The following is a 13,854-nucleotide window of genomic DNA, read 5'->3' on the forward strand; positions in this document are numbered from 1 at the left end:
GATAATTCACACGTGCATGTCCAGTGCTGCACCAAGGTAAGAAAGAGACAATCTAGAGGGGGTGCTGACTGCAACTTTACAGGCAGATAGATACTTGTGTTACAGACACAGGATCACATGGCTGTGATATGGGAGGAGCGTTTAATCCACAGAAAGATGTTAATGTTGGGGCGAAAGTTACACGCAGATTATCAGACACCACAAGCTCAGTGAATACAATGAAGGACAAGGTCCCATCTAACTGTGGCAATGAGTTCGCAACAGAAAAAGGTCATGATTCCAGGCACCTTTCTTTCTGAAAATAAGTCTCCCGCATATTCCGTGTCAGTCTCCGAAAATGAGCTTGTCTAGCCCAATACGTGACAGCACAAACCTGTTGCCAAGTAGTGAATACAATATGGCAGAAACTCCAGCCTCAGGTGGGGTAGGAAGCCACCCTGGACATTGCAGGCAGGAAGAGGTGACTCTGAAGGTGCGACGTCATGCACTGCCCAGTGGCTCGGACCCATCTTCATTGCTCTCCACCATTGGTCAATCCGCAGGATTCAATCTCCTCAGAATCGTATTTGAAGTCCTGAAGAACCTCGTTGATTGCCTCAATGGTTTCATTGATCCTGGGGAAGGTGATGATGATAAATGTTTAGTAAAATCAGAATTGGTGAGAATTGATTTACCACAAATACTTTTACACTTGTCGTGCTTTCACACTTGAGATTCTAGAGGTACAGTGCGGGCAATTCAGACTTTAGAGATAGAGTGCGGATATTAGAGGGTCACCGAGTCCACGACAACCATTAATCATCCCAAACACTAACACGATCCCACACACTAGGGACAATTTACAATATTTTACCGATGCCAATTAGTCTACATACCTGCATTTCTTTGGAGTGTGGGAGGAAACCGGAGCAACGGGAGAAAACTCACGTGGTCGCAGGGAGAACATACAAGTTACGAGCAGACAGCACCCGTGGTCGGGATCACACCCTGGACTCCAGCGCTGCAAGGCAGCAACTCGAGCACTGCGCCATCGCGCCTGCCCAATTGCGCCTCTGTGCCAGCCCGACTTCTCTGACCTGTGGCGTGACCACTCTGGCTGCAGCTTGTACAGGCTTCTCTCTCAAATCTTGTCACCGCAACAGTACGTGACACACCTAGTCGGTGTGCAGAGGCAAGCTAACGGAAGGGCAGTGCTTTTCAGCCAAAGTCAATTGTACCACACGCCTTGTGGCAAGGAGGAGGAGAGATGGTTTCCAGGATAATTGATGGTGAACGGAAGTGTAACACCACAACCAGTACCATCACCATGTACCCTCTCCCTAACCAATCTCAGTCCAGAGGGTAGCCACAACAATTAGAATCAAGAGCACTTAACATAGCAGGGGACAAGATAGAGAGATAGAAAATTCTCTATATCACTCTGAGAGACATTACTGGTGACAATATGAATTGTGAAGATTCTGAATTTGCCCGTCGGAGTTAGTTAAAACTATAAATGAGATGCCGATTTGTCCATTCAGTCCTTGTTCAACAGCAAGTTAGGAGAAGGATCCCAGGATGACGAAGGGCCTCGACCTGAAACGTCACCTATTCCTTCTCTCCAGAGATGCTGTCTGACCCGCTGAGTTACTCCAGCTTTTTGTGTCTATCTTACGATCCCAGGATGACTTCTCTGTCTGGACCAGGGTATTGGCGAAAGGACAGGGAGTGCAGCAATACAGAGCTACAGTTAATGGAGTAACACCTTAACTCCCATCAGCTGTTCATAGGTGTATCATAGATTTTTAATCTTAAAAGAGGCAGTTAGGCCTGGTTAGTGTGTTCTGGTCTTTATGCATCATCTCACAGCCGCCCATTACGTCTTACTGCTCTTAGTTTTCTTGTATTTTTATCAAGCTTCCTTTCTTTTTGTTTCTTAAAAAAATTGTTTTTTTTAAATTAGAAGCAATTGTACAAGAATAAAACATAAAGCATCTAAAATTATACAATTATTGTACAGCTTCAATTTTAACCTTTTAACCTGAAAATGAGAGAAAAGAAGAGAGAATGAACAAGAGAGGGGGAAATGTGAGGTGAAAAGATAAGACCCCTAGACCACCAACGTAGTGTGGCCAAAGCGTGAATAAAGATATAAGAGAAAAAAAAAAAGAAAAAAAAGAAAGTGAAGATATACCTGCCCCTCGTCCCCCTCGTCCCCCCCCCCCCCCCCCCCCCCCCCACCTAACCCAACCCAGAATCGGATTTAAATCCAAAGTTGTGTTGCACCATACTACCCTTGGAAGAATTCAGTAAAGGGTGCCCATGTCTTGAAAAATTGATCTGGTTTTTCTGCCAAGACAAGCCTAATATTTTCCAAATGTAGTGTCTCGGACATGTTTGTAATCCACATCTTCACAGTAGCTTCCTTTCAACCGCATTCGTGCTGCTGGTACCAACTGTTCCAGGCGGGAGATTGTTTCACATTCTCACCAATCTCTCGGGAAAGGCTTCTCCTTAAATCTCAACTGGATTTCTAAGCGACTGCTTTGTATTTAAAGTCAGGGGCCTGATTTCAATGAGTGCCGTTAACTTTGCCCCAATCAAACTCCATCATGATGCAAGATCTCCGCATCAGATCAGACCGCAACCTTTGCTTTTCCCAGAGAGGCCGGGCCTAGCTGGCACAATCTTTCACAATTGGAATCGCGTCTTTGTGGGTCAGACTAAGCTTCAGAAGACAATATTTTGATTAAAATCTGAGCTTCAAGAGCTCAAGGTTCTCACTGCCCCAAACGTTGGATCAGACGGTGGCCTGGTGCATCGAGGAGCAAGCAAAATTAGGACCTGGTCATGAGTGCACAAGGCAGCCAAGCTGGGAGTAGAGGTATGATGCCATGTTCCCACCTGTGCTTCAGTTCCCGAGCCTCATCCTGGTGAGTTTCGTTCCCCGGATAGTCCAGTGCATTCTGCTTGGCAAGTTGCAGTTGAGCCGTCTGAAGAACGAGAATAGAAACGTCATCAATATCTTACAACTCTTGGGAGTTTTACCCTCTAAACCACGCTGGCACAACCACAGGATATTTGATGCATTACCTTTTTACTTTAGAGATACGTGCCGAAACGGGCCCTTTGGCCCACCGAGACCACACCGACCAGCGATCACCCCGTACACAAGCACTATCCTACACACCAGGGACAATTTACAATTTTACCAAAGCCAATTTAATCTGCAAACCTGCACGTCTTTGGAGTGTGGGTGGAAACCAACCTGGGCACCCGGAGAAAACCCACGCGGTCACAGGGGGAACGTGCAAACTCCGTACCGACAGCATTCGCTGCCAGGATCGAACCTGGGTCTCTGGTGCTGTAAGGCAGCAACTCTACTGCTGCGCCGCTGTGTGGCCCCGAGCAACTTGGTTCTCTCAATTGTATATGATTAGAATGACACGATTGCGATTGTCGAAGGCAGGGCTCACCTTTCTAGGAAAGAAACGGTTGGGATGTAATGTGACGTGAAGATCTTGAACCATGATGGAATTTGACGGGGTAAAGTGAATCTATGGATCGCTTAATAAATCTTACAAGTGGGGAGAGATGGTTTCATATTTTGCCAATGTCTACTCGATCAGAATGGAACGTGAATGGGGCCAGTAAGGTAGCTTGATGGGCCACCTGGCTTAATTCCGCACCCATGTCTTATGATCCCCCAGGGCCACAGCTCAGTATCATACTCAGCAACCTATCCACCCACATTTGGCAGGTTAGATAGATGCAGGAGAAGACAATGTATGGCAGGGTGGATCTTTGTAAGTGACTACAAATTAATCTGACTCACCTGTTTATTCACCGTTGATCTGCAAGTTATGCAAATATTTATCCATTTCATTTTTCAAAGTTCCCATTGCTTTCAGATAGTCACAAAGTGCTGGATTAACTCAGCAGGTCAGGCAGCATCTCTGGAGAAAAAGGATGGGTGACGTTTTGGGTGGAGACCTTTCTTCAGACCCGAAACGTGTCTGGAGAAGGGTCCCCACACAAAAATGTCACTCATCCTTTTTCACCAGCGATGCTGCCTGACCTGCTGAGTTACTCCAGCACTTTGTGTCTAACCTTGGTCTAAACCAGCATCTGCAGTTCCAAGTTTCTCCTACCACTTCTACTTCTCTTCCAAGCAGATCACATGGCATTATAATAAAATCCTCATCTTCCATCTGGTTTGTTTGCTAATCACTTTAACACTGTGACCTCTGGTGATTGGACCTCCTCCTACTGGATACAATTTGTCCTTAATTCCCGGGATGGCGGGACTGTCATTTGCTGAGAGAATGGAGTGGCTGGGCTTGTACACTCTGGAGTTTAGAAGGATGAGAGGTTATCTTATTGAAACATATAAGATTATTAAGGGCTTGAACACGCTGGAAGCAGGAAACATGTTCCCGATGTTTGGGGGAATCCAGAACCAGGGCCCACAGTTTAAGAATAAGGAGTAAGCCATTTGGAACGGAGACAAGGAAACACTTTTTCACACAGTGAGTGGTGAGTCTGTGGAATTCTCTGCCTCAGAGGCGGCGGAGGCAGGTTCTCTGGATGCTTTCACGAGAGAGCTAGATAGGGCTCTTAAAAATAGCGGAGTCAGGGGATATGGGGAGAAGGCAGGAACAGGGTACTGATTGGGGATGATCAGCAATCATCAGATTGAATGGCGGTGCTGGCTCGAAGGGCCGAATGGCCTCCTCTTGCACCTATTGTCTATTGTCTTGTTTACCCTTGTCTCCAACCACTAACAAACAATGGCCCCTTTACATTCTCCGCCGTCTCCGTTCCCCCGATCACCACACTCTGCCACGGTGTCCCAGTACCGCCATTACCTTCGCGGCACCCCCGGCAACGTACCAGCACCAGTTTCTCCTGCTCCCGTTCCTGCATTTTCTCTATGTGCTTTGAGAGATCTGGCCGGTCCAACTCCTCGTGGAAGCGATCCCCGAGTTGAATCACTTCCTTTGAGATGCGGTTAAATGCCTGTGTGATTTCGTGCACGAGCTGCCGGTACCTGATGAAGTCGTAATTAGGAGCTGAGCGCAGGTACGCCTGGTGTCCTCTGGAAACGAGAACCAATCATTTATAATGATCAAAGGTGCCTATGGATTTTTTTGTTTTACACAATACCCCCTTATCTCGTGAGGGAGGTGAGTCTGTGAAATTCATTGCCACAGAAGGCTGTGGAGGTCATGCCAATGGACATGTTTTAAGGTGGAAGGTCGACAAAAGTGCTGGAGAAACTCAGCGAGTGAGGCAGCATCTATGGAGCGAAGGAAGAGGTGACTTCTTCAGATGTCTGAAGAAGGGTCTCGACCCGAAACGTCTCTCCATAGATGCTGCCTCACCCGCTGAGTTTCTCCAGCATTTTTGTCTACTTTGATTTTTCCAGGATCTGCTGTTCTTCCATAAATATTCAGATCAAATAAGTGAGTTGAGAACAAGAAAAAAATGGAAGAAAAAAATCATCGTAATAGTACAATGCAAAAACATTGTATAAACCAAATGGAATGATTTTGGATTGAACGGGAGCCAAAAGTGATTTCTGCTGCGTCTTGCAACATGTCAAGCAAGTTATGCTCCTGTCAATGTAATTACTGCAGGAAAGCTTGCAGTGCTGCAGTTGTATCAACTTGTTTAACGTCCACATACAAACCAGTTTCGTTAATTTGGAATGTGAGCCAGTGGGCATGGAATTGATAGGGTTTAATAAGTAAAATGCAGCAGACACTGGCAATCAAAACTGTACGAATCATGAAATAATTTATAATCTCCGGACAAATCTGATGGGATAGAGGCTCTGGGGGAAAAAAAAGAAACTTTAGGAAAAGAAGATTGGGCAGCGGTATGAATATTGATTTCTCTAATTTCAAGTAACCCCTGCATTCCCTCGCTGTCCCTCCCCCACCGCAGTTGTCCTGCTAGTTTCACTGTTCGCATCCATATATCCCTTCGTTATCAACTCTCCCGCAGCCAGCAATGGACCCATTGTGGGCTCCACTTTTCCTTGATCATCGGTGCCGGCTCTGATTTATTCCGAACCTTTCAGTACCTCTAGATTCCCTCTCCCCCGACTCTCAGTCTGAAGAAGGGTCTCGACCCGAAGACTCACCTATTCCTTTTCTCCAGAGATGCTGCCTGACCCAGCTGAGTTACTCCAGCATTTTGCATTTATCACCAGTCTATTAAAGTAAGATTGCATTGCTGGAGCCAAGAGATATATCTGAGGGAGATACGGTGAAGTCCATGTAACAATAAATATGGACATTGAGGGGGATTTGTATTCAATACTACTTTATTTTCATTTCGGACTCAAGGTCAAGACAAGGGTCAACGTTACATAAAAATGCATTGCATATTTAAAAATATCATATAAAATCTTAGTATATCACTTGAAAAAGCATCATAAATTATATATTTAAAAAAAACACAATACATGAATTAGAATCCAGTATAAAAGAATGATTAATGTCCTACAACGAGACAACGATACCACAACTGTCTCCACAACTGGGATTCGTAGCGTGTAGTGCCAAACCTTATGTTTGACAAGGCCACAATAATTACATTTTTAGAGTCATTTATCCTGCAAATGAATTAATACATATGATTTCTTAGGATAGCTTCTAATGTACTGACTCCTGCAGCCACAAACATGTTACCAGCACTACACCATCTAGGATTCCTTCGCAGTGTTCTCATGGCATCATTATATGACACCTTCAGTCTGTGCAAACTTGTCTTCCCATAGTTCAACCACAGGTGCGCAGTATAGAGTGGTGTGCAATATTATTTTCAAACAAATTTGAAAAACTATGGAAAGTGATACTGAATATGTTGGTAAGGTGGGAATATTTACTCACAGATCAAACAGTCTATAAGCTTCAACGCGCTCCTCTTGCAGGGCGTACAGGCTCCGCACCAAAACATTCAGGCCACTTGCATTCTGTAACCAAAAGAAAGAAAATTATTTTTAAGATGCACTTGGAAAGAACTGATTTTCACAGTACAAAATAAGGCATTTTGGTCTGTCAAATTTGTGCTGGCTTTTTGAAAGAGCTATTCACTTGGTCCATTCCCTCTTCATCCAGAACCCTGTAAATATATACTATTGAAACATATAAGATAAGATTATTAAGGGTTTGGACACGCTGGAGGCAGGAAGCATGTTCCCGATGTTGGGGGAGTTCAGAACCAGGGGCCACAGTTTAAAAATAAGGGGTAAGCCATTTAGAACGGAGATGAGGAAACACTTTTTCTCACAGAGAGTTGTAAGTTTGTGGAATTCTCTGCCTCAGAGGGCGGTGGAGGCAGGTTCTCTGGATGCTTTCAAGAGAGAATTAGATAGGGCTCTTAAAAATAGCGGAGTCAGGGGATATGGGGAGAAGGCAGGACCGGGGTACTGATTGGGGATGATCGGCCATGATCACATTGAATGGCGGTGAATCACAATGGCCTACTCTATTGTGTAAATGTTATGCCTTCCATTACTAATGATTGATTGATTGAAAGATACAGCTTGGAAACAGGCCCTTCGGCCCACCGAGTCCGTGCCGACCATTCGTCAACCGTTCACACTAGTTCGATGATATCCCACTTTTACATCCATTCCCTGTACCCAACGGGAAGTTTACATAGGAAACATAGAAAAGAGATGCAGGAGCCGGACATTCGGCCCTTCGAGCCAGCACTGCCATTCAATATGATCATGGCCTCCACTGCCTTCTGTAGCAGAGAATTCCGCAGATTCACAACTCTCTGGCTGAAAAGGTTTTTCCTCATCTCAGACCTAAATGGCCTACCCCTCATTCTTAAACTGTGACCCCTGGTTCTGGACTCCCCCCCCAACATAGGGAACATTTTTCCTGCATCTAGCCTGTCCAATCCCTTATGAATTTTATATGTTTCTGTATATTTTATTTACAGAGGCCAATTAACCTGCATATCCGCACGGCTTTGGGATGTGGAAAGAAGCCAAGCAGCCGGAGGAAACCTACATGGTCACAGGGAGGACGTGCACACAGGTCAGGATCAAACCCGGTTCACCGGCGCTGTGAAGCAACAGCTCTACTAGATGTGCCACTGTGCCTCCACAAGTCTGTCTTTGAAAGTCACTGTTGAATATATTGCCAACAGCCTTTGAGGCAGAAAGTTCCAGATTATAACTCGCCGTTCAAGTGTGTTCAAGTCAGGGATCAAAAGATTTCTGGCCACTAGTTGGAGAATCCAGACGCCCAAGCCTCAGAATAAAAGGACGTACATTCAGAATAGAGATTAAGAGGAATTTCTTTAGCCAGAGGGGGGTAAATCTGTCGAATTCTGTGGAATTCATTGCGACAGATGGCAGAGGAGGCAAAGTCAATGGATATTTTTAAGACGGAGATTCACATCCAGCTCTTTTTCAAATACTGCAGTTGAATCTGTCTCCACAAGGGTGTCGAGGGTTATGGGGAGGAGGCAGGAGAATGGGGTTGAGTGGGAAAGATAGATCGACTATGATTAAATGGCGGAGTAGACTGAATGGCCTAATTCTGTTCGTCTGTCTTATGAACATTATTACATTGAAAAAGTATGTCTGAAGAAGGGTCCCCACCCCGAAACGTTGCCAATTCCTCCTCTCCATAGATGCTGCCTTGCCCGCTGAGTTTCTCCAGCTTTTTGTGTCTACCTCATAATTTATAAGGAAGCATCTGCAGATGCCTTTAAACCTACACACAAAATATAATTCATGAAGATAGCACTCTGGAGAAAGCTGGATTTGGGGTCGAGATCTCTTCAGACGGAGTCAGGGAAAGGGAAACGAAAGATATAGATCTGGTGAGAGAGAGGATATAGAACCAAAGAATGAAAGTATTCGGTGTAAAGGAAACATTCTTCAGTAGACAAAGATCTAGTATTCTTTAGGACTTCAGCACTGATCTGTCTCTTTTGGGTAGTCTCGACCCCGAAAAAGATCTAGCCAATTCCTCAGACTGATCTCCATAGATGCTTCGATGAAACTGCCAATTCCTCCCTCTCCTATTGCTGCCTGAGTTTTCTCCAGCCTTTTGTGTCTACCTTCGATTTAAACCAGCATCTGCAGTTCCTTCCTACACATATAATTATGAAGATCACAAAAGATGGAGTAACTCAGCGGGTCACAGCATCTTTTCCATTGATGTTTGGGTGACGTTGTTGAGCAGGAGCACATTGTGTGTATGATCACTGTGTGTTTACATATATGATATGAATCTATATATGTATATCCTACACATTAAATTCCATTGATGTTTGTGGTGCTGTTGTTGAGCAGGTACACATTGTGTGTATGTCACTGTGTGTATACATATATATATGAATATATATATGTATATCCTACACATTAATTCCATTGATGTTTGTGGTATGTTGTTGAGCAGGTACACATTGTGTGTATGTCACTGTGTGTATATATATATATGTATATCCTACACATTATTCCATTGATGTTTGTGGTATGTTGTTGAGCAGGTACACATTGTGTGTATGTCACTGTGTGTGTATATATATATATATATATATATGTATATATAAACAATGCCTAGCAAGGTACCATACATATATGTGTATGTATATGTATGTATATCCTACACATTAATTCCATTGATGTTTGTGGTATGTTGCTGAGCAGGTACACATTGTGTGTATGTCACTGTGTGTGTATATATATGTATATGTATGTATATCCTACACATTATTCCATTGATGTTTGTGGTATGTTGCTGAGCTGTCACTGTGTGTGTATATATATGTATATATATATATATATATATATAAACAATGCCTAGCAAGGTACCATACATATATGTGTATGTATATTGCCAACAGATATTTGGCTATTAAAGTCACCAATGGTTCCTCTAGAGGAGAGGAATGGTCCTGAAGTAAAACACCATCACTCCTGGAATGGAATGGTGGAGAACTCTTGAGTCATCAAATAGAAGCTCCTGTTGATATAACTAATATATGTATTATTCTCCATCCCCCCCTGGAGGAACAGGAGGCAGGGTTGGGGAGAGCCCCGCTGCCCGGACCGGGCCTCACTCACCATGGTAACCGCTCCCTCGCCGCCTCCCGCCCAGGCCGGGGTCTGGGGGCCTAGCCCTCCCCTCGGGGCCTCGACCTCCCGCCGGGGCTGGGCCGGGGCGGGCGGCGCTGGAGCCGGGCCTCACCGACGGGCTCACCCCATACAGCGCCACCACCCGGCGGCGCCCCCGTTACTGCATCACATTGGAGACTCCCGCGGCAGCGCCACAGCCGGCAGCGCCGCGTGACTGCAGCACATTGGATACTTTTCCTACCAAAGATTGTAGAGGAGCTCCTCTAGTATCTTTGGTCCCTACAGCTACCAGTACAGGCACTCAAGGTAGACACAAAGTGCTGGAGTAACTGTCTCAGCGGGTCAGGCAACATCAAGACTCAAGACAGAATGTTTTATTGTCATATGTCTCAGATTGGACAATAACATTCTTGCAGTGGCACAACAGAATATGTAAACACTGTGAACAATATAATAACCGAGAAAAAAAAGTTCAGTGTGTGTGTGTGTATATATATATATATATATATATATCAAGATAGACACAAAAATGATGGCGTAATACTGGTGTCCAATCCCTCCCAACTAGTACGAATGATTAGTATGGGCTTAAGAGGGAAAGATAGATCAGCCATGATGCAGATGCAGATTCTTGGTTTCTTGGTTTCTCAGTCCTCCCAAATATTCCAAATGGAATTTAAACTGGAGGTGGTGAAGGGAGGGCTTAAGCCAGAAAGGGTTATTGGGAAGAAAGAGCTACTTTAAATTTAGTTGCACCTGGTTGGGTAACTATAGTTGGGTGGAGATTATTCCATGCTTTAATTGTGCGGGGGAAGAACGAATTGCTGTACACATCTGTCTTTGTAGCTGGGATCACAAATTGGATCGAATGCCCTCGTCTGCTCCTAATTGGTTTGGGTTTGGTGTAGGTTTTGTAATCTATGTTGAGCTGACCATTTAACATTTTGTAAAAACAGGTCAAACGGTGAGCTTCACATCTGTCTTGGAGAGGGTTCCACCCCAGAGAATTCAGAAGTTTGGTGACACTCGCTTCTATAACATAGTATATAATATAATGCAGTATAATATAGATAAATGTGAGGTTGTCAAGGGTTTGGACACGCTAGAGGCAGGAAACATGTTCCCGATGTTGGGGTAGTCCAGAACCAGGGGCCACAGTTTAAGAATAAGGGGTAAGCCATTTAGAACGGAGGCGAGGAAACACTTTTTCTCACAGAGTTGTGAGTGTGTGGAATTCTTTGCCTCAGAGGGCGGTGGAGGCAGGTTCTCTGGATGCTTTCAAGAGGGAGCTAGATAGGGCTCTTAAAGATAGCGGAGTCAGGGGATATGGGGAGAAGGCAGGAATGGGGTACTGATTGGGGATGATCAGCCATCAGCCAAGGGCCTGCTCCTGCACCTATTGTCTATTGAGCCCAGTTTACACAGGGCAAGTTCTCTGAAGCACTGAAGAAGGGTCCTGCACCCGAAACATCGTCTGTCCATTCTCTTTCCAGATGCTACCTGGCCCGCTGAGTTCCTCCAGCACTTTGATTCTTGATCAGTGAGGGCATCAAAAGTTACTGGGAGAAGGCAGGGGAGTGGGGTTGAGAGGGAAAAATAGATTTGATCGAATGGCAGAGTAGACTCATGGGCCAAATGGCTTCATTCTGCTCCCATGTTTTCTGGCCTTGCTCTTTTCCCTGAAGCAACAAGAAGGTGATGATCTGGCGACACCTATTTATTTCGCAAAGTATTGCAGGGCTTATTTTGTACAGGATGTTAGAGATGGCAGTTCAGTCGGACCATCCATATATCTCTGTACCTTGCCAAAAGTGTCTGAAGGAACATGGGTATGGCTCTCAGGCCCAAAAATCTGACTGGAAAACCTGAGCCGAGGCACACACAATGGTGGCACTGTGGCGCAGTGGTAGGGTTGCTGCCTCACAGCGTCAGAAATCCGGGTTCGATCCTGACCTCGGGTGCTGTCTGTGCGGACTTTGTACTTTATCTCCGAGACCTGCCTGGGATTCCTCAGTGTACTTCAGTTTCCTCCCATATCCCTAAGATGTGTGTGTGGTGGGGGGGGGCTTAGGTTAATTGGCTTCTGTAAATTGCCCCTAGTGTGTAGGATAGAACTGGTGTAGGGGTGAACTGGTGTTGGTGTGGATTTGGTGGGCCAAATGGCCTGTTTTCACGCTGTATCTCTAAGCTAAACCAAACTGGCCTGTTGCTCAAATGAAACAGATGCAGGCTTGGGCCACACGGACTATTTGGTTTCAAATAAAGACTGGAAATTAGTGTAAAACACTACAACTGCTGGAAATTGGAAACAAATACAGAGGAAATGTTGGACACACTCAGCTGATTGAGCAGCATCTACAGATAAAGAAATAAGGTCTATGTTGACCTTAAGAACCCATTGCTTCCCAAAAGGGAAATCTGAAGATAACGCACGATAACTGCACGAACAAGAAGCACTTTAAAGAACTGAAGAAATTCTTTGGCAGTGTGCATTACATTTGTCAAGTTAATCATTTCCATTTTAAAAAAAAGCAATCATAATCAGAAGAAAAAATAAAACAAAATTATTAGAAAAGGTACCGCTATATTGGAGAAAGTCAAAAGGGGGTGATTTGAAATTGTTACATTTGATATCAAGTTGGGCGGCACAGTGGAGCAGTTGGTCGAGCCACTGCCTCACAGCGCCAGAGACCCAGGTTCGATCCTGACCTCGGATTCTGCCTGTGTGGAGTTTGCACGTACTCCAGGTGGGCTTCCTCCCAAAGACGTGCAGGTTGGTAAGTTTAATTGGCATTTGCAAATTGCTCCTGGTGTGCGCGGAGTGGATGAGCAGGTGGGATGACATAGAAATCTCTCGCTACCTCCTCGGGAGAATAAAACAGAGACAAAAAGTATTTTTGGAGTCATGTTTATTGCTTGGTTCAGTGTGCAAACACAAACCACACCTCAGGAGGTCAAACACCATCAACATTCAGGGTAAGAACAACCCAATGAAGGGACTGACTCCTTCGGCACCTTAGGGTTAGAGCCCTCAACCCATTGGGACTCTTGAGGGGGAATGTTAGAGGGACTCCAAAATGGAATCAGAAGCAAAAATAAAAAAACAGACACAACCACCCACATAAAGACTCATTCTGTCAAGAAATCCCGGGTAATCTCAGGTGTATGTACACTTCATGGTTTTCAGGATGATGAATCATTTTCCAAATACAGTCAGTCACGGGGTAACTTACCCAACACGCAACGTTCCCTGGCTGCATAAACATCGTGATCCCAAATCTTTTGTGACGATGTCTTAGAAGGTTAACTTGCCTTTACTTTTGTGGTGTAGATTGGAGAGAAAGCACGTTGAATTGTCTTTTTTTTCTCTCAAGGCCATGGTTCAATGGTTAGTTGAACCTCGACGGTCCCTGCCCTATCAGGTGAAAGGGCAAGGGGTGTGGGGGGGAGAGTTGTGCCACGCACGTTGGGAGAATTGACACTTCCTCGGCTGGGGCCCTCAATGATTCTGTGCAGGAAGTAACTGCAGATGCTAGTTTGAGCCGAAGAAAGACACAAAGTGCTGGAGGAACCCAGCGGGTCAGATGGCATCTCTGGAGAGAAAGAATAGGTGACGCTTCGGGTCGAGACCCTTCTTCACTCGACTGAGTCGGGTCGAGTCTGAGGAAGGGTCTCGACCTGAAACGTCAACTATTCCGTTTCTCCAGAGATGCCGTCCAACCCTTTGAGTTACACCAGCTTTTTGTGTCCACCCTCAGTGA

The 13,854-nt window shown here is 45.1% G+C and overlaps 1 protein-coding gene across 1 annotated transcript; it reads right to left on the reverse strand.

The window, feature by feature from the left end:
• Window positions 1-122: 122 nt before the first annotated feature.
• rex1bd (required for excision 1-B domain containing) lies at window positions 123-10,174 on the reverse strand. Its single transcript, XM_055658411.1, has 5 exons — window positions 10,082-10,174; window positions 6,879-6,961; window positions 4,873-5,077; window positions 2,884-2,972; window positions 123-614 (listed from the first exon to the last, which is right to left on the reverse strand). The coding sequence occupies exons 1-5, from the start codon at window positions 10,082-10,084 to the stop codon at window positions 512-514; spliced, it is 483 nt and encodes a 160-aa protein (XP_055514386.1). The 5' UTR covers window positions 10,085-10,174; the 3' UTR covers window positions 123-511.
• Window positions 10,175-13,854: the final 3,680 nt, after the last annotated feature.

This window comes from Leucoraja erinacea, chromosome 29, assembly GCF_028641065.1.
Source record: "Leucoraja erinacea ecotype New England chromosome 29, Leri_hhj_1, whole genome shotgun sequence".
NCBI lineage: Eukaryota > Metazoa > Chordata > Chondrichthyes > Rajiformes > Rajidae > Leucoraja > Leucoraja erinaceus.

What these genes read in the sequence shown, in the direction of transcription:
- rex1bd (XM_055658411.1), bottom strand. An exon ending in GCTTATAGACTGTTTGATCT is followed by an intron (nt 5,078 to 6,878) that starts GTGAGTAAATAT and finishes TCTCGTTTCCAG; the next exon opens with AGGACACCAGGCGTACCTGC. An exon ending in GCTCGGGAACTGAAGCACAG is followed by an intron (nt 615 to 2,883) that starts GTGGGAACATGG and finishes CACCTTCCCCAG; the next exon opens with GATCAATGAAACCATTGAGG.